We start from the raw sequence: 21,520 nt of genomic DNA, 5'->3' as shown, positions 1-21,520 counted from the left end.
AGCTGAGGGTGTGGCCAGCACATTCCCCTGGCGTTTCTGGGACCTGTTTGTTGGTCTGTTTTGAGAGAGTGGCTGGAAGAAAGGGAATATGCATTAACTTTGTGCCCAAACGCTCTGCCCTTGTGTCTTACCAATCTTCACAACAACTGGGAGAGGTCCAGCAAGTTGCCTAAAATGGCAAAGCTGAACTTAAAATCCAGGATTGGCTGTTACCAACTCTGGCGATCTTTCTTTTCCAGGGACCAGGCAGTGTTGTTGTTCTTAGGAAGGGAGGGGGACAAAGTGACCCGAATTTTAGCAACAGACTCAATATTCCATCATGAGGCCACAGTGGTAGGATCCAGGTACTGGCTGCTTTTGGAGTCTGGGGGACAGATGACAATTTGAAGAGAAAACTACTAGTGAGTGAAATGCTTGGCACATAGGTTGTCATTAAATATTTTTGCAGTAAGAAGCCAGATTTCTGTATGAGCCACAGCTAGTTTTCTGGGACATCCTGGGAGCTTCTGGCTCTGAATTGCAGCAACAGCGGAAGAAGTCAGTTCGAAAGTGGGACTTTCCAAGACCAACCCGTTGAGAGAGGAATTTGCGGAGCATCTGTGAGGGTGAGGGGGTGGGAAGAGAGGGAAGTGCGTGGACGATACAGGATTATCGCAAACTCCGGACGCCACCCAGTGGCCAGAATGCAGCCCTGTGTGGGGGAGCCCGGCTCTAAGAGACAACTGAGCGCGAAGCACTCTGGGAGTTGTAGTCCAGCGGTGCTTCCAGTGAGGCTGTTGGGTGTTGTAGTCTGACGTTTATTGGGCGGGAATTATCCTCGTCGTCGGGACCACGAGTCCCGTGGTGCCCCGCGGCAGGCCGCGCAGGCGCGGTGAGTCGGTGCCGGTCAGTCCCGAAGGCTGAGGGGCCGCGGCTGGGTCGATTGGTGTCAGGAGGGGTGGCCAAGCGGGTCTGTGGCGAGGCGGGGTAGGGAGGCCGGCACCATGTCTAGGCAGGCGAACCGTGGCACCGAGAGCAAGAAAATGGTAACTCGGAGCGCGTGACCTCTGCGGGCGGGCGGAATGGAGGGGTTCTGGGGAAGGGGCCCGGCGCGGGGGCGCAGTTGGAAAAGGGGCTCCTCGCGTGAGCGCAGGGTGCTTCTGCGGGAGGGAAGGAGGTGGGGGCTGCCGGTGGGTGGCAGGGGAGAAGTTCACCGCGGGCGTCGCAGGCCTGGGGCAGGTTGGGGGGCCGCTGGAGCCGCTCAGAGACCCCTCCCCCGGGTCCCGAGAGCGCCGTGAGCAGGACCCGCGACGGCGGCGGTAGTAGCGGTAGCCACCACCGTCGTTCGCTCCCTTCCGGGGTGTTCGGCACTGGGCCAAGCACTCTACGTTACCTTAGCTCATTTAATCCGCAAAGTAACTCTCTTAGGTGGATAATGTTATCGCAGTTTTACAGCTCAGTTAAGTTTACATAACTTGCCCACATTTACGGCTTGGAAGAGTTAGGATTTGAACCCATGTCTAACTGCGAGACTTCAGACTGCTGGGCACCCCCTGTCTCTCACGCTGTGAGAGCAATGCTGGGCATTGCAAGAGACGCTCAGATACTGGTCTTGGCAGAAAGAACTTTCTGTTTGGAGGAGTGAGAGGTGGGCCCGAGTAGGGAGTTAAGTGGTGCCCCTCTGGTGAGTGGGGGCGGCTCCTTTCTTGTCCTGGGAAGAGTGGGACACCATGTAGTTTCATAAAGGTTGGCTGCAGGTGGCAGCTGGGACTGGAAAGTAAGGTAGACGACGTTTTTCTTCAAGTTAAGACTTCTTTATTTATTTATTTATTTATTTGACAGAGAGAGATCACAGGTAGGCAGAGAGGCAGGCAGAGAGAGAGGGGGAAGCAGGCTCCCTGCTGAGCAGAGAGCTGGATGTGGAACTTGATCCCAGGACCCTGAGATCATGACCTGAGCTGAAGGCAGCGGCTTAACCCACTGAGCCACCCAGGCACCCCCAAGTTAAGACTTCTTTATTTATTTATTTATTTATTTATTTGACAGAGAGAGATCACAGGTAGGCAGAGAGGCAGGCAGAGAGAGAGGAGGAAGCAGGCTCTCTGCTGAGCAGAGAGCTGGATGTGGAACTTGATCCCAGGACCCTGAGATCATGACCTGAGCTGAAGGCAGCGGCTTAACCCACTGAGCCACCCAGGCACCCCCAAGTTAAGACTTCTTGATAAGTGTTCTTTTCTATGCCATGTTCTTCCCTCCTCCAGAATTGCCCATGCTATTTGTTTTCAGATTTAGAAATTAAATATCCAAGGTTGTAGGTTGGGCCAGCCGATCAGGGGCCCTTTGCCGAAACTCAGCTCTAGAGGGGTGTGATTAAGCATCCCTTACACTGTGGCCTCTTAACAACAGGAACAGCACCCAAAATGGGCTGCAGGAGGCCCTTGTACTTCAGAGTAGTACTTACCCTTTTTGTCTCTCAGACCCCTTTTGAGAAGCTGCTGATGCCTATGGAACTTCTTCCTAGAAATAATAAATTGACAAACATAAACACCGACATTTACTTATCTTTTGGGTGGATTTGTGGGCTCCCTAAAGCTCCTCCATGGATAACAGGTTATTTTTGTTTTGGGGGCACCTGGCTGGCTCAGTATGAGGAACTTGCAGCTCTTGATCTCAGAGTTGTATGAACCCCACATTGGGTGTAGAGATTACTTAAAAATAAAATCTTTTTTTTTTTTTTTAGTTTTTTTTTTTGTTGTTTACTTGAGAGAGAGAGAGAGAGAGAGCATGAGGGGAGAGGGTCAGAGGGAGAAGCAGACTCCCTGCTGAGCAGGGAGCCTGATGCAGGACTTGATCCCAGGATTCCAGGATCATGACCTGAGCCAAAGGCAGTCACTTAACCAACTGAGCCACCCAGGTACCCTAAAAATAAAATCTTTAAAAGAGAATTCCTGTTTTGGAGGAAATACCAAGAATTTCAAAGAAAAAAGTATATTTTGCTAGGAAACAGTCCTGTCTTGATTGATCCTCAGTTTCCTTATGTGTAAGCTGGGGACAATAATGCTTACTTAGGATTAAGTGAGATAGCAGTGTACAATGTATGGGGCATGGTAAATGCTTCCTCCTCCTTTTCCCAAGATAAGAGCAGATACAAGAGGTCTTCTTGTTTAGTTTTCACCTTTCTTTTTTTTTTTAAGATTTTATTTATTTATTTGACAGAGAGAGAGAGAGATCACAAGTAGGCAGAGAGTCAGGCAGAGGGAGAGGGGGAAGTAGGCTCCCCTCCAAGCAAAGAGCCTGATGCGGGCCTTGATCCCAGGACCCTGAGATCATGACCTGAGCCGAAGGCAGAGGCTTAACCCACTGAGCCACCCAGGCATGCCCCCCCCCCACTTTTTAAACCTGAAATCCTTATTGAAATCTTTAATAATATTTTAAACAGGAACCCCCAGGTTCCACCCTTAACCTCCAGTGTTCACTCAGCTTTGGTGAGTGTGGTAGTTTAGGAAGGGCCAGTAGCACACTCCCATCTCAAGGATTTTGCAACTCCTAGTGTCTCTATTTAGGACTTCCTTCCCCCGGGGCACCTGGCTGGCTCAGTCAGTAGAGCATCCACAGAGCCTGCGACTCTTAATCTCAGGGTCCATGGGATTCTGGGGGGCTTTTGAGTTCATGCCCACGTTAGGCATGGAGCCTACTTCAAAACAAAACAAAAAAAAGGAAAGAAAGAAAAAAAAAACCTTCCTTTCCTCAATGAGTAACCCTAATCCTCATCTAACTGCTCCCCACTTCATTCACAGTTACACAAATGTCACCTCCTCTGAGAGGCCTTCCCTGACTGCCTGACTAGTTTTCTGTCCTCTTAACTCTACTCCATTTTTCTTCATAGCGCTATTTCATTATGAATTACATAGTTTATTTTCAGCTCCCCCCATGAGAATTTAACCACCAGAGCAGGGATTTGTTTTGTTCACTGCTCTATTCCTAGCATCTAGAATGATGCTTGGCACTAGACAATCAATATTTAGTGAATGAATGACTTGAAGGTTTGGTGCAGCCTCTCATTCACTTACTGCTGGCGGCTACTTAGGGCTTGTCACATGATCCTCTTTGTGGCCATCTGGTTCTGACTTGCCCTTCTCCTCCCAGGCAGTCTCCCCCTCTAGCAGCCCTCTTTCCCAGTTGACTGTACCTTCTGCTAATTGCTGTGTTCCCACTTAAACCTTCCAAGACTTAAATGATTAATATGCCTTGGGCCCCTGGGTGGCTCAGTGGGTTAAGCCGCTGCCTTCGGCTCAGGTCATGCTCTCAGGGTCCTGGGATCGAGTCCCGCATCGGGCTCTCTGCTCAGCAGGGAGCCTGCTTCCTCCTCTCTCTCTCTGCCTGCCTCTCTTCCTACCTGTGATCTCTGTCTGTCAGATAAATAAATAAAATCTTTTTTAAAAATGATTAATATGCCAAGGAACTAGATCTCTGCTTTCAGTCCGTGTGAACAGAAATAACCGATGTATCTGGCAAACTCTTCCTGAGCCCTAAACTCTTCCACAGCCCAGACTCTGTGCTGGGTGCTGTGAGAGATGCAGTCCTATTCTGTAACCTTGAGGAGCACATTCCATGAGGCAGGAAAGTAAACAACACAGCGGCATAATACTGTCTGGTGTGGAGTCCCAGCTTAACCGCTTACTTGACATGTGTCCTTGGGCAAGTTTCCTCATTGTCGTAAGCATCAGTTTCATCATCTTTAAAAAATAAGTTAGAGGGGCGCCTGGGTGGCTCGGTGGGTTAAAGCCGTTGCCTTTGGCTCAGTTCATGATCCTAGGGTCCTGGGATTGAGTCCCGCATCAGGCTCTCTCTCTGCCTACTTGTGATCTCTGTCTGTCAAATAAATAAATAAAATCTTAAAAATAAATAAAAATTAAAATTAAAAATAAGTTAGTGTAGTAATATCTGTCATGGGGTTCTGAGAATTCACTGAGGTGATGCATGAAAAGGCAGCAGTGTGATGGTGTACTTAATGCACTTGGCGCTCAGTGAAAGTCAGCCGGCAAGCAACTTAGTTAGTGCAGATGTAGCCTTTATGTGCCTGTATCATGTTTGGTTCCTGAATTCCTTGGACAATCAAACCTTCCCTTATTTTGTGTCACGTTACTAGTAACCCAACCCCAGCGGCTCTGCTCTCCAGTGCTCTGGTGAATTGCTCGTTGGACAGCAGCACTCCAGAGTCTCTAAGGGGAGGCCAGAGGGTGAGAGAGAGGGGTAAACTCCGTCCTGTCACTGACCTTCACTCCGTCCTGTCATTGACCTTCACTCCCAGCTTTTGGGGGCAGTCACACTGAGTCACTTATGTTGATAAAAATAGTAAATGCGACTCTAGGAGCAGTAGCTGCAAAGATCAGCCCCCTTAGGGAGATTTGTTATGTGTCTGGGACACTAACTGAAAAGACTTTTGAAAACCCTCAAGTGCCACAGCTCACCTGAACTAGGCCTTGGCTTAACTTGCTCTGCTCAGGTTGTGCCGGGAGTACTTGGAGATCAGATCAGCTGTTCAGTATGAAACCACTCCTGTGGTTTGTTGATCCGCAAAGCATATTTCAGTACATTATCTCATGAGATCCTCCCAACAGTCCTGTAGTCAGCATGACAGATTTTACTGTTAACCGTTTTTGTGTCAGGAGATTGAGATTTGCAAAGTGAAGTGATTGACCTAAAATCTCACCATGAGTAAGTGGCAGTCCAGACTCAGAACCAGGTCTTCTGACTACAAACCCAGTCTTCTTTCTGTATGCCTTATTGGTTGTTACCGAGTTCTTTATATTGATTCAAAATCTCCTTCCTTGAATTTAGTTCAGGGTACTCTCAGATACCACACCACAGAAAACTAGTTTTTCTTTTTTTTTGAAGATTTTATTTATTTATTTATTTGACAGAGGGAGGGAATACAAGCAGGGGGAGTGGGAGAGGGAGAAGCAGCTCCCCACAGAGAAGGAAGCCCGATGTGGGACTCAATCCCAGGATCCCGGGATCATGACCTGAGACAAAGGCAGACGCTTAACGACTGAGCCACCCAGGTGCCCCAGAAAACTAGTTTAAAAATAAAAATGGGCCCCTGGGTGGCTCTGTCAGTTAAACATGTGACTCTTGATTTTGGCTCAGGTCATGATCTCAGGGTGTGAGATCCAGCCCAGCTTCGGGCTCCAGGCTAGGCTGGAGCCTGCTTAAGATCCTCTCCATCTGCCCTTCCCTCTTTCTCTCTCTGTCACTTTTTCAAATAAATTAAATAAATAAAACAATATCTACTTTTTATTTTATTTTATTTTTTTTATATTTTTATTTATTTGACAGACAGAGATCACAAGTAGGCAGAGAGGCAGGCAGAGAGAGAAGAGGAAGCAGGATCCCCGCTGAGCAGAGAGCCCGATGTGGGGCTCGATCCCAGGACCCTGGGATCATGACCTGAGCCGAAAGCAGAGGCTTTAACCCACTGAGCCACCCAGGCGCCCCAATATCTACTTTTTAAAAAGGATTTTGTTTATTTGACAGAGAGAAAGATCACAAGTAGGCAGACAGGCAGAGTGGGAGGAAGCAGGCTCCCCACCGAGCAGAGAGCCCGATGGGGGCTCAATCCCACGACCCCGAGATGATGACCTGAGCCGAAGGCAGAGGCTTAACCCACTGAGCCACCCAGGCGCCCCCAATATCTACTTTTTTAAAAAGATTATTTATTTATTTGAGAGAGTATGATAGAGACAGAGACAGAGAGCATGAGTGGGGCGGAGAGGAGCAGACTCCCTGCCAAACAGGGAGCCTGATACTGTGCGATGCTGGGCTTGATCCCTGGACTCCGGGATCATGACCTGAGCTGAAGGCAGACACTTAACCAACTGAGCTACCCGGGCATCCCCAGCAATAGCTACTTGTGTAGGTGCTGTGCAGCAGGTGCTCTACAAACATTATCTCTCTGGGATCTCACAGTAACTTTCAAGGGCAGATAATATTGTCACCATCGTGCAGATGGGGAAGAACTGACTCAAGATACTAAGTGGTGGTGTGGATGGCATAATTTTTTACAGGATGGTGCTCAACTATAAGAGGACTGAGTCTCAGTTACTTAACCTATCACCTGTAAAGTGAGAATGAATAATGTTTGTTTTGCTAACCTCTCATGGTTATGATTAGGATCAATGAGAAACTCTGAAAGCATTCTGGAGGTTTTATAAATGTTTATGGCCATTATTATTAATCATAATTAAAGCACCTAAATGTAGAAATGTTGCAGAAGAGATTCAAGTTTTCTTCTGGGAGAGATAAGGTAGTTACTATGCTTAGTGAAGAAATTGGATTGGTTGAATTAGCTGACCTTTAAGGTCCCATAGAACTGTTTGTTACAAGGGTCACAGGACTGAAAACCCAGGTCAAGAGTAATCTCTTGGGGCGCCTGGGTGGCTCAGTTAAGTTGTTAAGGTGCCTTTGGCTCTCTCTCTCTGCCTGCCTCTCTGCCTACTTGTGATCTCTCTCTTTCTCTTTCTCTCTGTCAAATAACTAAATAAAGTAATATAAATATAAAATCAAATAAACAAATAAATAAAATAATAAATAAATAAATAGAATAAGTATAAAATAAAATAACTAAATAAACTAAATAAAATATTTTTAAAAAACTGATCTCTCACTCACCCTCCCTCCTCTCTTTCTGTGTGTGTTTGTGTGTGTGTGTGTATATTATCTGTTTATTATCTGTCTCCCTCCTATTAGATAGTCCCTTGACATAGTAAACATTGAATGAATGACTTTTTCTATACCACAGCCCCATTCATATTTTTAAAGTATGAACACCTTCAAGTTGCATATTTGAATTGTGCACTGTTTCAAGTAGGCTTGGTTCATATTCAGAGATGGAGACAGACTTACAAATTAAGAGAGTGTGGAGAGCCTGGGTCAGGAATCCCATTCCCAGATCCCAGGCTTACTGATTCTGTGACTGTGGACAGATCTATCTAGAACCTTGGATTTTCTTATTGGTAAACTGGGGGCTGCTGCATGTAGAAACAGTTGACAGCATCACGGTATGGATGTTACTTGGCATCATGGTGGGGTGAGGCTGTTAGGAGTCTCCATCCAAGGGCTCATTAATAATGGAAAGAGAGCTGTCCTGATTTAATGCAGCGGTGCTAACTCTATGGACTGGTAACTGCTGGATTGTCTCCATCCATTCATGTCCAAGCCATTCTAGTGCCAAACCCTTAACTTTACTAAAAAACATTGTCCTCCCTAATAGCTTCCCTTAATTGCCATATTTGGTAAATGGTCTCTTAGAGACACCCTGATCTGGGCTGTTTTAGTTGAGTTCAAAAAGCTTCCTGATTCTGAAACTGATTGTCTTTGATTTCCTAGTGCGGCTAAGTTTTTGTTACTGTTTTGGGGTATGGGGAGTTACTAATATTGCACTTGTGGGGATCAGTGGATATAATGAACATTGGCTTAGAAACTCTTGTTTTTTTGTTTCCCAGAATTACTTCTGTCAGTAGCTGTTTGTCCTTGGGCAGATCACTTAATCATTCTGAGTCTCCATTTCTTCATCTCTAAAATGAGATTAATTCCTTCCCGTTCTGCTTTACGGAATTCTTGTGGGATGGAAAATGACGTGATAAAAAATAGAACGCAGTGTATAAGCAAAAGGCACTCACGTCACTGTTCTTACGGTGACCTTGCCACCAGGCCATGAGGATGAGATGAGTGGCCCTGATGTGCTGAGAGCCTGGGCCTTAACATGACGTGGACTTTGTTCCCCAGAAGACCTGAGGACAGAAAGGTGCTGTGCTCCGAGTTTGACGTGCTTCCATTCAGAAGGGAGTGGCTGGGTGATTGCTTCTCTGTGAATCCATTGGTCCAGATGTTCTGTTAGCATGTTTCTTACTTTGTTTAGCTCTGCTAGAGCCTTTCCCCCACCTCCTGCTTTCATTCTGTAGTCTTGGCATTACTGACCTTGTCACCTTCCACACTTCTGTTTCTTGGTGGGTAGGTGCCAGGAGTCTTTATCCGAGTAAGGGTTTCTGTGATTTTAACTGTGGTTGTAGTAGAAACCAGTCCAGATCAGTATTATGTTCCAGGTACACAAAAGATTGGATTCCTCTCAGAGTTACCCCTTTCCTGGAAACATTTTCGCTCTGTGTCAAGAGGAACATTATTTTTCCTGGTGCTGGTGACTTAGGAGGGGGCTTATCAGTGCAATGGACTCTGGGACTTCTTTTCCTCCCCACAGACCAGGCCCATGGGCCCTTTGCTGCTCCTGGGTGGGGGCCTGGGAGTGCAGCTGCACTCTAGGCCCCGACACTGCAGACATTCTTAGATGTGGAGAAGCCATGGGTCTCACCATCTAAGGCACAGAAGCTAATATGTAAATGTCTTCTTCCGGTCTGTGTGTCATAGTATCCGGTGGATAGCTGCTGCTTCCCCTGCCCCCCTCCAGTTTTGGCGACCTGAGCTTAGGCTTGGCAGCTGTGGTGGGGTCCTGGGTTAGCAGAAACCCACCTTGATGTGCTGGAAGAGTGACTGCCCCATGTGTGAAGTGCCCTTTATAGCCCGTTCTATAGTGGGCATGGCTAAAGCCCTGCCACCTTGACCCTGGGGGCGGGGCACACTCTGGCCACCCCACAGGGGACGTTGCTCTTTCACACCAGACACAGATGACCTTACTTTGAATCCTGACAGCTGCACTGAGGCTGACCTAGACTCACTAAAATTTTTCTTTTGTGCTTCTTGAGCCTGATTGCCTTTTGAACCTCTTTTAGAGCTCTGAGCTCTTCACCCTGACCTATGGGGCTCTGGTCACACAGCTGTGCAAGGACTATGAAAATGATGAAGATGTGAATAAACAGCTGGACAAAATGTGAGTAAGCTCCTCTGCAGGAGAGACAAGAATGGGGCTCTCTAGTACGCAATCTACATGGGCCTTTAGAGCCTTTAGGGCCTTTAGGGTTCTCTCTCATAACCAACATTTTGGGCATGGTTTCCACTGAGCTCATTTATTGGGATGCTTTGGGATTATCCCCCATTTTTCCTTTACCACCCACAGCCTTACGTTCAGACATAAGAATTTCATACCCCATGATAGAGTCTGTTCTCTCATTTTCTTCCCAGGGGCTATAACATTGGAGTCCGACTGATTGAAGATTTCTTGGCACGGTCAAATGTTGGGAGGTGCCACGACTTTCGGGAAACCGCAGATGTCATTGCCAAGGTCATTATCCTGGGCCACCTGGCTTTGCTGAAGGATGTCATTGGGAGGCACTGCTGACCACTCTCCATCTCCCTTAGAGAGATGGAGACTATTTCGGACTATTCCAAAAGTCTGGCAGCTTAGGCAGCTGTCTGGGCCAAAGAAGCCTTCCTGGTGGTAGGGGAATAGTGCGCGTTTCGAAAAGGGAAGAGTGGTTGAGATCATCCGTGTGGATGAAAGCCCCACTGAGGCGAAGGCCACATCTCCTCGGCTGTGAAGATGTGGCAGAGTAGCATGGGTGTGAGGTAGATAGGCTTTGGACTCAGATAGACTTGGCTTCAGATTCTGGCTCCAGTACTTACTAGTTAAGGGTAAGTAAATTTTTATCTTTTTAATTACCACTTACCTCAACGTTAAAAGAAAATAAGAGCTCCCTCATAGGATGGTTGTAAGGAGTAAATGAAGTAATGACGTGAGCATTCAGGTAAATGCACTTAACGCAGTGTGCTTGTGGTAAAGGGTCGCTATTGATAGTATCAGCTTTACATCTTGTAAAATTAATAATAAATGGTATTACGCCTCTAGCTTTGTGGCATCTGTTACCGAAAGGTTGGTTCTTTGTGTTGTAGAGCATGCTGGCCCAAATCCTAGAGAGGGCTGGCAGGGAAGAGCACTTTGTGAAGGTTTGGAAGTAGGAGAGTGGATAGAGGGAAGGACGTCTTCAGACCAATTCGGTCGCAGTGACCATATTTGCTTTCATGAAGAAGGGTTCAAGGTAGCACAGACAGAAGACAGGGCAGTGGGCTGCGGCCTCTCACATGCTGGTTCCGGGAAGCCACCCGTGTCAGAAGTGTAGGCGGACAGGAGGTTGCCTGATTGTATGAGGCCTTGAAGGAAAGGGGTGTGGAATTGTGCATAGATGCTTTTCCTTTATTGCCCTCAATACCTAAAGCCCCAGTGTTTTGCAGAGGCCACAGTTTTTTCCCCGAGCCGCTTACCTCTCCTTCACCAGTCCCGTCCCTTCCCTGGTGTGCAGCCCCCATTGCTCTTCCCCACGGTGCTGTTGTGTTCCTGACAGGTGGCGTTCAAGATGTACTTGGGCATCACTCCAAGCATCACCAATTGGAGCCCAGCTGGTGACGAATTCTCCCTCATTTTGGAAAATAACCCCTTGGTGGACTTTGTGGAACTTCCTGATAACCACTCATCCCTTATTTATTCTAACCTCTTGTGTGGGGTGTTGCGGGGAGCCTTGGAGATGGTGAGTGCAGCTCCTTACTTTCCGGGACACTGGAGATCTAAAAGGGGCTCAGAAAATGTTTGCACGAATGAGAGAAAAAAGAAAGGGCTTTGGCTCATCTCAGCACTCTGCTGCCTGAGATGTGATGGTACCAAGCATAGGATCCAAGCTGGGTGTCTCTATGCGGTGCTGATTCTCCCTGAGAGTGGCGCTGTCAGCCCCCAAAGCCCGGGAACACCCATTCCCAGATTGGTTCATTTGGCGACAATCTCATTTGTGGGTGTTCTTCGCTAAGTCTGTCTTTACGGGTCGGGGCCACTGCTTTCTACAAGGGAACGGTGGAACCGGTGATCTCGTCCTTGTGGAAACCAGCCCCCTCAGCTGGACTGCTGTGGATGAGTCAGTTATGGCCCCTCCCCTGTGGCTCCCCAGAGGCTGTGGCTAGCAGCTGCGCCTTCATTTTCCCACTGTCCCCCAGGTCCAGATGGCCGTGGAGGCCAAGTTTGTCCAAGACACCCTGAAAGGAGACGGCGTGACAGAAATCCGGATGAGGTTCATCAGGCGGATTGAGGACAATCTCCCAGCCGGAGAGGAGTGACCGTCCCCAGGACTTGAGGGTCGCTAGCAGGAGCACTTGTTGGAATCAGAAGCCTCAGAGCTCCCTCTGCCCCTTAGAACTCAGTGACTCGTTAACACGGTTGTTACATATTCTCCTAACTCTGTTTCCATTTGCCAGCTAATAAAGAGCAGGCTGTGATAACAGTCCATTCACCCCCCAAGTGTGCACATTCGGGAGGGAAACTCTTTGCTCCCTTTCCCTTCAGAGGGGTTGGATGCAATCATCTTTGGTCGGACTAGAAAGAGCTCAGCCAGTTTACATTCCCCGTTCGGATTTTCCAAAGCAAAACCCATTTTGACCCTGTTAAGAGGCAAGCCTTGCGCACGGCCGAGGAATGCCAATGGTGAATGGCTGAGAGAATCCAGGGTTGTGGGGTGGGGGAGGGGAAGCTGATGGGGTGGATAGGACACTCTAGTGCTTGCCTGGAAAGGGGAGTCATGCCGGGAACACTGACTTCTGGGAAGCCACCCAGGTCTCGTTCCTCCCTGCTGTTTGGAGGCGACATCTCCTCTTTTTACAGAGGGTCCATCCTTTTTTCTTACAGATTCTTCAATAAATACACATTCTTGAGTGAAATCCTAATCATGTCCTGTTTTCTTTCTGGAATTTTACTACAGTGGAGTGAGGAGGCCAACTAAGTTCCTGGGCCCTGCCTCACACACTTACCCGGTCTAGGAATGGCTCCTCCTCGCAGACCAGAGAGTCTGGGAGACCTGGATGCAAATACCCCTGCAAAGTCATTTTTGGGTCTATTGTCTAGCAAAACTTGGAAGCGGACCATTATCCCAGATATACCTAAAAAGGACTATCTTGAGTTCTTGGCCACTGAGTAGGAAGGCGTGGCTAGAAAGACCTTGTCTTTCTTGGAGCGAGGGAGAGGTGCCTGGCTGGCTCAGTCAGTGGAGTGTGTGACTCTTGATCTCAGGGGCATGAGTTCAAGCCCCATGGGTGGTGTAGAGTTTACTTAGAAAATAACGATGGGAATGAAAGCCAGATTGGTAAAGTTTTGAGAGAATTAAAGAGCACCAAGGGTACCAAGTTTTTCTTTCAAAGAGCTTTGGGGGCGCCTGGTGGGTGGTGGTGGTTAAGGCTCTGACTCTAGACTTTGGCTCAGGTCCGAATCTTAGGGTTGTGAGAGGTAGCCCCCCGGATGCTGGGCTCCGCGCTTGGCAGGGAGTCTGCTTGGGATTCTCTCTCTTCCTCTGCCCCTTTTCCTGCTCACGTGCTCGCTCGCTTTCTCTTTCAAAATAAATCTTTAGAGGGAGGAAAAAAGAGCGAAGAAGTAGGGTAGTGTCTAGAGGGGGGTGTGAAGTCAAAGGAAAGTTAAACTTTTGAGGTTGGGTACAATTTATTGTGTGCTTATCACATGTCAGACATTGTACTAGCACTTTACATTACCAAATCCACAATAATTTCCTTATTTACAATAATTCCATTTTTAGAGGGGAGACTACAAGTTGCTCAAGGTCATACAGCCATTAGGTGGAGAATCTAGTGCACAGAGTCCATGTTCTTAACCATGATGCCTGGTTAGCCCTGTGGGGAAGGAGGGGAGCAGTCCTGCAGCCCCCTCCCCAAGCCTTACAGAATTTAGGATAGCTTTTTGGGCGCCTGGGTGGCTCAGTCAGTTGAGCGTTGGACTCTTGATTTTGCTTAGATCATGAGATCAAGGCCTGCGTTGGGCTCTGTGCTCAGTGATGGATTGGCTTGTCCCTTTCCCTGTTCTCTCTCTCTCTCTCTCTCAAATAAACATCTTGGGACACCTGGGTGGCTCAGTGGTTGGGGCCTCTGCCTTCGCCTCAGGTCATGATCTCAGGGTCCTGGGATTAAGCCCCACATCGCATCGGGTTCTCTGCTCAGCAGGGAGCCTGCTTCCCCCTCTCTTTGGCCGCCTCTCTGCCTACTTGTGATCTTTGTCAAATAAGTAAATAAAGTCTTTAAAAAATAAATAAATAAAAACCTTAAAAACAGAAAAGAGAACTTGGGATAGCTTTTCAAAGGAGGGATTAGAGATTGTCAGGCCATATTGGCAGCACTGTTCTTGGAGACAGCCTAGGCCCTTGAAGTCCAGATACTCAGGTTTTTTGGGGGAAGGAGCCCCCAGTCTTTTCCCAAGGTTAGGGCACAGGCCTGAGTTGAGGAGAGCCATTATAGATGTTGTGCATGAAGTGTGTCTTTTTTTTTTTTTTTTAAGATTTTATTTATTTATTTGACAGAGAGAGATCACAAGAGAGGCAGGCAGAGAGAGAGGAGGAAGCAGGCCCCCCTCCGAGCAGAGAGCCCGATGCGGGACCCGATCCCAGGATCCCAAGATCATGACCCAAGCCGAAGGCAGTGGCCCAACCCACCGAGCCACCCAGGTGCCCTGTGAAGTGTGTCTTGATTGCATAGGTTAGGACCAGGGTTCTGGGACACCTGTCTAGAGGCAGTTTGCATAAGACCTGCCTCTTCCCGCTGGGTCAGGCCACTGAAGCCGGGGGAGGGAGAGGTCACTTTTGTGTTCCCAAGTATAGGGAAGCTCCCACTGAGATACTGTCCTCTGAGCCTCTTTACCTCGCCCTCCAGGTACAGTTTGGGACCCCAGGGCAGGTCAGCTGTATCCTTAGCATCCACTGGTCAATTACTCCAGAGTGTGTGAATGAAGGAGATTAAGGGAACGGATGCTGGGCCCCGATGTGGACGCACTGTGTGGTATCGGGGGTCTGCCAAGACAAGGGAGTGACCCCACCCTTTCCTTCTGCGTGGGGGGGGGGTGGCACACCCTTCCTCTTCTTGAACCACACCTATTTTCCAGCAGCCATTGTCTGGTATGAGGTTTTAGATCTTTTCTTTTCCAGAGTTAAACACAGGCAGCATTACAGAGTCGGCAAACTGCAGGAACAAAGCCCCCATGGTGATTTTCCCCAATGGCAGCCCCACAATTGTGTGATGTGCGCCCAGAGGCTGAAGAAAGGGAGGGGCTGTTGGACTGTGGAACTGCTTGGAACATCACCTCATCATCTCTTCCAAGTGAGCCAAACATACAAGTCTCAGCAACCTAACTTCAGGCCCTCCCCCACCCCCCGGATTAGTTCACGGGGGATCATAGAGCTCTCTACTTCTGCTTTGGCTCTGAGGCTGGGGCAGCCCCCTCCCGCCTAGGCCATTCCGCATTCTCTGTGATGTGCTGGCACACCCTCCAAGCAAGATGGGACACGTTTGCTGGCTTTCTAGGAGGGGCTGAACAATGAGGCCAGCGGCCTGGTTGAGTTCTGGCTGGGGCTGCAGGAGACGGTCCTGGTGGCCTTTGGGCTTGACACAGGCTAGGCAGAGCTCCAAGGAAAGGCCTTGCTCTGCAGCCTTTGGCCACCAGGGGTCTCCAGATCACCACTCTACTGCCCCAGAGTGACCACTGGACCCCTGGTTTCCATAATTTGCTAGGACATGCACCTGGTGGGACAATTCCCAGAGGCCGGTCAGAACCCGGAAGCACCCCCTTCTTCCAGCCACTCCCGTAGCATCTGACAGCAAAACTTGCGTGCTGCCAGGCTGAGGGCCTGCCTGCTGAACCCAGAGCCTGGGGAAGAGCACTTTGGCAAAGAAGTATGTCGCCCCTGTGCCTACCCCAGGCTCTCCTGCTGGCCTTAGTGGTGTAAGCTAGCGCTGAGCCCTCCCCTCATCAACCCCCTTACTTCCCGAGTGGAGACCAGAGCACCAGCACTGTTCCCCTGCTGCAAGAGAGTCCTACTCCTGCCCTCCACCCCCATCAGTAACGTTTTCCCTCGCGGATTGGCCTCCCCTCTATTTGTACTGGGCATCCAGAGAAGGAGGTGGCAACAGAAATTGCATTAAGTAAAATTAAAATAGTCTCCTAACAAGCAGTTCATTGTGGACGGTTGGGGGTGGTGGGGCAGGAAAAGCATCCTCCCGTTCTCTTGGAGCTTAAGTGCTACCATGTGCTGTTCCCTGGAAGCCAAAGGGCTGGGGTGGGGGGGGAGGGTGGGTGGCGGTAGGCGAGGAGCCTCGCTGTTACCGATCCCCAGCCTTTGATGTAGGGCCAGGCCTGACCCTAGGACAGCCGATGGCCACTGCCAGGGGAGCTGTGGGACACAGCGCATTCCTGGGGGCAATTTACCCTTTTGGCAGGAGGAGAGGAAAGTTTCGACTGTGGGGAAGGGGGTGGAGAGAGGGCGCAGCAGATGAAGTTAGAGGGTGGGTGTTGCGAGGGACTATGGAGGGAGCCAAGGCATAGGGCAGCACCATCTTACCACCTCTGGCTCGCTGAACTGGCTTGGGCAGAGGCCTCCTCCAGGAAGCCTTCTCTCATGGACCCTGAGCTGCTGAGGAGCAGCATCTTCACTCCACCAGACGTGTGGGCCGGTCCAGGTAGAGCCCCAGGGATGCCCAGCGAAGCCGCTGCTCTTCCCTCCTGGCTCTGGGGGTCTGGACTGTCAGCCATGGAGACATCTGGGACTGAGCCGGGCTGAGGAGGCTGGTGGTGACATGAGAGTATGTTTGAGTGAATGTGGGTGACAAATGTTATTCATAGCAACAGCGAGTATTTATCGAAGAGTGACTACGTGCCAATCAGTGCTGGTCTAAGTGCTTCACATATGTTTTTCCTTTAGCCTTCACAACAACCCCATCCTTGTGCCCACTCTGAAGATGGGAAAACTGAGGTACACAGCTAGGGCATAGTAGATTCAGGCCCCAAGCCCTACGTTATGTGTTCTGTGTATAAGTGGGTTTCAGTGTGTGTCTGTTTCCTTGTGTTCCTTGGAGAGAGTGTCTGTATGTAAACTCTTCCATTTAACAAAAACGGAGCCCTGTGCTGGGGGCTTGGGCCCGGGGACAAGAGGACAGGGAGATGGTGGCCGGGAGGAGAGATGTTGAAAACAAGAGACAAAGGTACGTTCTGGCTCACTGCTTACTGCTTACAAGACACTGAGCAAAGGATTTGATTCTGAGCATCCGTTTCTCCTCTGGTTCAAAATGGGGATTATAGTAATGCCCATGTTACGGACTGTTTTGAGGATGAACCAAGATGCAGTGTGTATTCCGAGTGCTCCCTAATTGGCAGTTATGATGAACAGGATTGCTATTATGAAACTGTCTTGTAAGACTACTATGTGTGGATATCTGAGGGGCGGAGTGTGTGCCAAGAGTGATTCTGTGAACTCAGGGCTGTGTCTGGGATGTTCATCATCGTATCCCCAAGCATCCAGGGCTACTTTTCAGCAAAAAGTAGGTGCTCAAGAAATGTTTATTGATGGCGTGTTGACTGAGTGAAGAAGAAGCCAGGAGGGCCCACCCAGAGAGGGGTGTGTGGGCCTCCACTGGGACCTGCTACACCATTTTATGGGGCTCAGTGCAAAATGAAAATGTAGAACCTCTTGTTCAAAAATGATTATGAATTTCAAGATGACCAACAGAGCAGTAAACCAAGCCCATCTGAGCAGGGGGCTCTGTGTGACTGCACAGGCAGGCATGCCCACGAAGCCAGCCCTGGCCTCCATTTGCCTGAGTCCGCAGCTGTTCCCAAGCCCACATGTCCTGGAGATAGAAGAAGCAGACTCCAGCCATGGTCTGCCATGCTTCCCAGCCTGACTGAGGGGAGGTAAGGAAGGGAAGGCATGGGGAGAAAGCAGAGGGAGGGGCCAGAGACCTGCAGACCTCTTCCCCAGGGAGCCCTTCCAGAGCCGGGCCAGGCCTACAGCAGCCCTCCGCCCTCCACCTTCAGGAGCTCACTGCTCCCCCCACCAAGCCACCATCCAGGGCACTGGGTGGTCTGGACACATGTGGTCACATTTAGATGTTGATTGAACCAAAATTGTTATAAGATTAGAACATTTAAGGTACCTTTAATTTCGCCAGCATTACTGGGATTTTTGAGGATGGGGCTGAGAGACCCCCGGGGTGAAAGTGTGTTGGGGTTGCAGGAGGGTCTTTTCTTCTCTAGTCCTGTAGAAGAGGCCTCTGGCAACAGAGAAGGAAGGCAGGAGGGCAAGACAGAGGGAAGGACTTCCCAGGAATTGTAGAACCAGGAGTCAGTCCTCCAGCAGATGTGGGAGTTGGGGGTGGGGATGGGGGGTGCAGAATCGCCAAGGCCCTGGTCGGGCAGGAATTTGCCAGCGCCACACCCCTCCCCAGACTATCTGCACACCCTCGGCCACACATCTGTGCAAACATCCCCTGCCCCTCCTCAGCTTGCCAGACAGACGGAATGGTGGCCAGAAGAAGGTTCTACCTAGGCCCTCCCCAGGATCCAACCGGGGGTGGTGGGAGCCTGGAGAGTTTTCTTATTGGCAGATCCAGATAGAAAAAAATTTTTTTAATGAGTTTTTTTTTTTTAAAGATTTTATTTATTTACTTGACAGACAGAGATCACAAGTAGGCAGAGAGGCAGGCAGAGAGAGAGAGGAGGAAGCAGGCTCCCTGCTGAGCAGAGAGCCCGATGCGGAACTCGATCCCAGGACCCTGGGACCATGACCTGAACCGAAGGCAGAGGCTTGAACCTCTGAGCCACCCAGGCGCCCCAGATAGACATTTAGAATGAATGGAAGACTTATGGTAACAGCAATAAAGATTACGCACATTGAGTCACTTCTATGTCCCTGGCCTGTGTAGACTGTATTAACTCTCTTCCATCCCCTGTGACACAGTAGGTAGACAGGGCCAGTCTGCCTGAAGTCAGCTCCTAGCTCACCCTCTTCCCAGCTATGTCACTGTGGGTGAGTCACTTAACCTGTCTGTGCCTCAGTTTTCCCATCTACAACATGGGAACTGTGATGATCCCAATCTCAAAGGGTTTGCGAGGATTAAATGAGTTCATCCTCATAAGTGCCTCCCAATAGTGGCTGGCAGGGAGGAAGGGCCCTATGAGAGTTAGCTGTTATCATTCGGGACTATCATTATCCCTCTTTTAAAGAGGAGGAATTTGAGGTTTGGGGAAATGAGGTCACTTGCCCACAGTCACAGAGAAGCAGAACTGGGATCCAAACCCAGGTCTGCTTGACTCCTCAGCCCATGCTCTGAACCATAGGGCGGGTGCCAGCACTGGCTCTGCCAGGGGCTGTGCTAAGCAGGTTATATGCCTCGTCTGGTTCATTTTAAACCCCCACCCCATTTGGTAATCCTGCTCAGGTCTAGAACAATCCTTTTTAAAAATTTTTTTAAAAACTTTTTAGATAATAAATTTTTTTTTTTTTTTTAGATTTTATTTACTTATCAGAGAGAGAGAGGGAGAGAGAGTGAGCCCAGCAGACAGAATGGCAGGCAGAGGCAGAGGGAGAAGCAGGCTCCCTGCTGAGCAAGGAGCCTGATGTGGGACTCGATCCCAGGACGCTGGGATCATGACCTGAACTGAAGGCAGCTGCTTAACCAACTGAGCCACCCAGGCGTCCCTAGATAATAAAATTTTTAAAAATTTTAAGTAATATCTGTGTCCAATTTGAGGCTCAAACTCATGACCCCAAGATCAAGAGTCACACATTCTACTGACTGAGCCAGGAGGCGGGTGTCCTAGAATAGTCCTTGAATCCTCTCTGCCAGCCTCTGATTCTCGGGGCTGAGGGAGCTGAAGCCCAGAGAGGGGCAGTAACTTGTTCAAGGCCACACAGCTGGTGACCCCTGGCAGAGCTAACCCACTGATATCCAGACACCACCAGAAACAAACCAAAAGTGGAAGCCCCTGGCAAGTGGGATGGCCTAGCCCAGAGGTGAGCTTTGACAGGATAGTCTGCAGACATCTGGCTCTAGGACACTCATTTCCTGTCTTAAAGTTTGCTATGCAAAGAGCTGGTGGACAAGGAGGCAGCTGTGGCAAGGTCATGGCAAGGCTGTCTCAGCCTCTGTTGGGGGATGAGGCCCACCTGTCCAGGAAAACACCAGGGCTCCAGGACAACAGGCCAGGCTCCCAGGGTGGGTTGAATGAAGGAGCCGAACTCTTTCCCGATGCAGGGCCTTGGGCAGAAGAAGAGAGAGAGTGGGGACCGTGTGTGCCACAGAGAACCAGGCCCCAGGGCCTCAGGAATGTTCAAGGAGTGAGTCAGGAGAAGCAGGGGTGGGACCCTGTGGGCGCTGGCTGACTGTGTCAGTGTCCATGTGCATGAAACCCAGAGGACCCCTTCCCCAACACAGTGCCACCCCCACCCGCCAGCTTCCTCTTCCATGAGTGCCCCTCCCCTCTCTAAGAACAGCTCACACCTAGAGCTAAGTTCTCTCCATGGACTGAGGGGTGTAATCCTCACAACCAGCCCCCCTGAGAGCTCTTCAGATGAGGAAATGGAGCACCAGAAGTTAGGGACCTCGCTGCAGGGCGCTGCAGGGCGCGTAGCTGTGGAGTGGGGCACTTGGACTTGAACCCAGGCAGTCTAATTTCAGAGTCCAGGCTGGCAACTTTCAGTCCCTGCTCCTCAGCTCCCACCCCCTTCCCGAACACTCACCAGCCCCCATCTGATCCCTAGTTCTCAAATCAGCCTTGGTGGAGGGCTAGTGTCCTCTCGGGTCCCTTGCCGCCTGGCCCCCTCCCCTTCTTAGGGGAGTGCCCCAGCCTGGCCTGGCTCCCCATGGTCCCTCCAGGCTGGCTCAGGTCAGGAGGCCAGAGCCAAAGACCTCTTGTAACCTCCCCAGTCTGAGGGGTAGGACAGGAATGGGCCCAGGCTCTAGAGGTGGGCGAGAGTAAGAGGCCCCGCTGAGGAGTGGTGGGGCTGGTGTGTACCTTGGCAGGAGGACAGCAAAGTGGGAGGCCCTTGGAGGGCAGGCAGTAGAAGGGGGGGTGGGCAATGGAGGCAGCCCAGACCCAGAGACAGGCTGCCATTGGCCCTCCTTATTCTTTTTCTAGACCTATTGAGGTCCCAGCCATTTCCCATTTAGAAAACACACACACACACACACACACACACACACACACCCCACACACACCCTCACCCCAAACCTCCTTCTGCTGACCTCAGTTCATCTGAACTCCCCCAGTGCACTCACTGTCTCTACCTCCCCTGAGGCTTTTCCTTCCCTCTCTGCAGCCTGGCTCCTCCCCACCCCAACCAGCAGTCCCTCTTTGCTGGACTTCTGTGACACCTGACCCTGGGGGATCCCGGGCCTTCTAGAAACGCTCAGTGCCTTTGCCTTCTGAGTCACTGCTCTCCTGGTTTCCCCCCTTACCTTCTTGCTGTTTTGTTGATGTCTCTTCCCTTGCATGCCCGGTGAGTGTCGGTGTTCCCTGTGTCCTGGTCCCGGTGTGGGCTTTCCCCACTCCCTCCCCTCCTTCCCTAGGCATTGCCTAAGTGACATCAGTCATCATGTGTCACCATGGGCCCCTAATCCCTAATCCCCTAGCCCAGAACTCTCACCTCCCTTCTGGATACATGGATACCCCACAGGTGTGTCCAACTCCAAGCATCTGACCACCTTCCCTCTTAGGGACCTCCCCGTTGCCTAACCACAAACCTAGATGCTGTCGTTGATACCGCCTTCCTTCCAGGCCCCTCAC

At 50.1% G+C, this 21,520-nt stretch overlaps 1 protein-coding gene across 2 annotated transcripts; it reads left to right on the top strand.

Moving 5' to 3' along the window:
• The first annotated feature begins 813 nt into the window (after nt 1-813).
• TRAPPC3 (trafficking protein particle complex subunit 3) lies at nt 814-12,633 on the top strand. Of its 2 annotated transcripts, none has more exons than XM_013045990.1 (5): nt 814-871; nt 9,765-9,862; nt 10,114-10,213; nt 11,271-11,453; nt 11,911-12,633. In XM_013045990.1, coding segments are annotated over exons 2-5 (405 nt in total). In that variant the 5' UTR covers nt 814-871; nt 9,765-9,860; the 3' UTR covers nt 12,031-12,633. The 2 variants fall into 2 exon arrangements, with proteins under 2 accessions (XP_012901444.1, XP_004740848.1); XM_004740791.2 differs by lacking the exon at nt 814-871 and adding an exon at nt 878-1,025.
• The last annotated feature ends 8,887 nt before the right edge of the window (nt 12,634-21,520 follow it).

Source organism: Mustela putorius, unplaced genomic scaffold (assembly GCF_011764305.1).
Source record: "Mustela putorius furo isolate JIRA1106 unplaced genomic scaffold, ASM1176430v1.1 tig00003853_pilon_pilon_pilon, whole genome shotgun sequence".
Lineage (NCBI taxonomy): Eukaryota > Metazoa > Chordata > Mammalia > Carnivora > Mustelidae > Mustela > Mustela putorius.
Note: the sequence above shows the minus strand (reverse complement) of the source record. Positions and strands in the feature narration are given on the sequence as shown.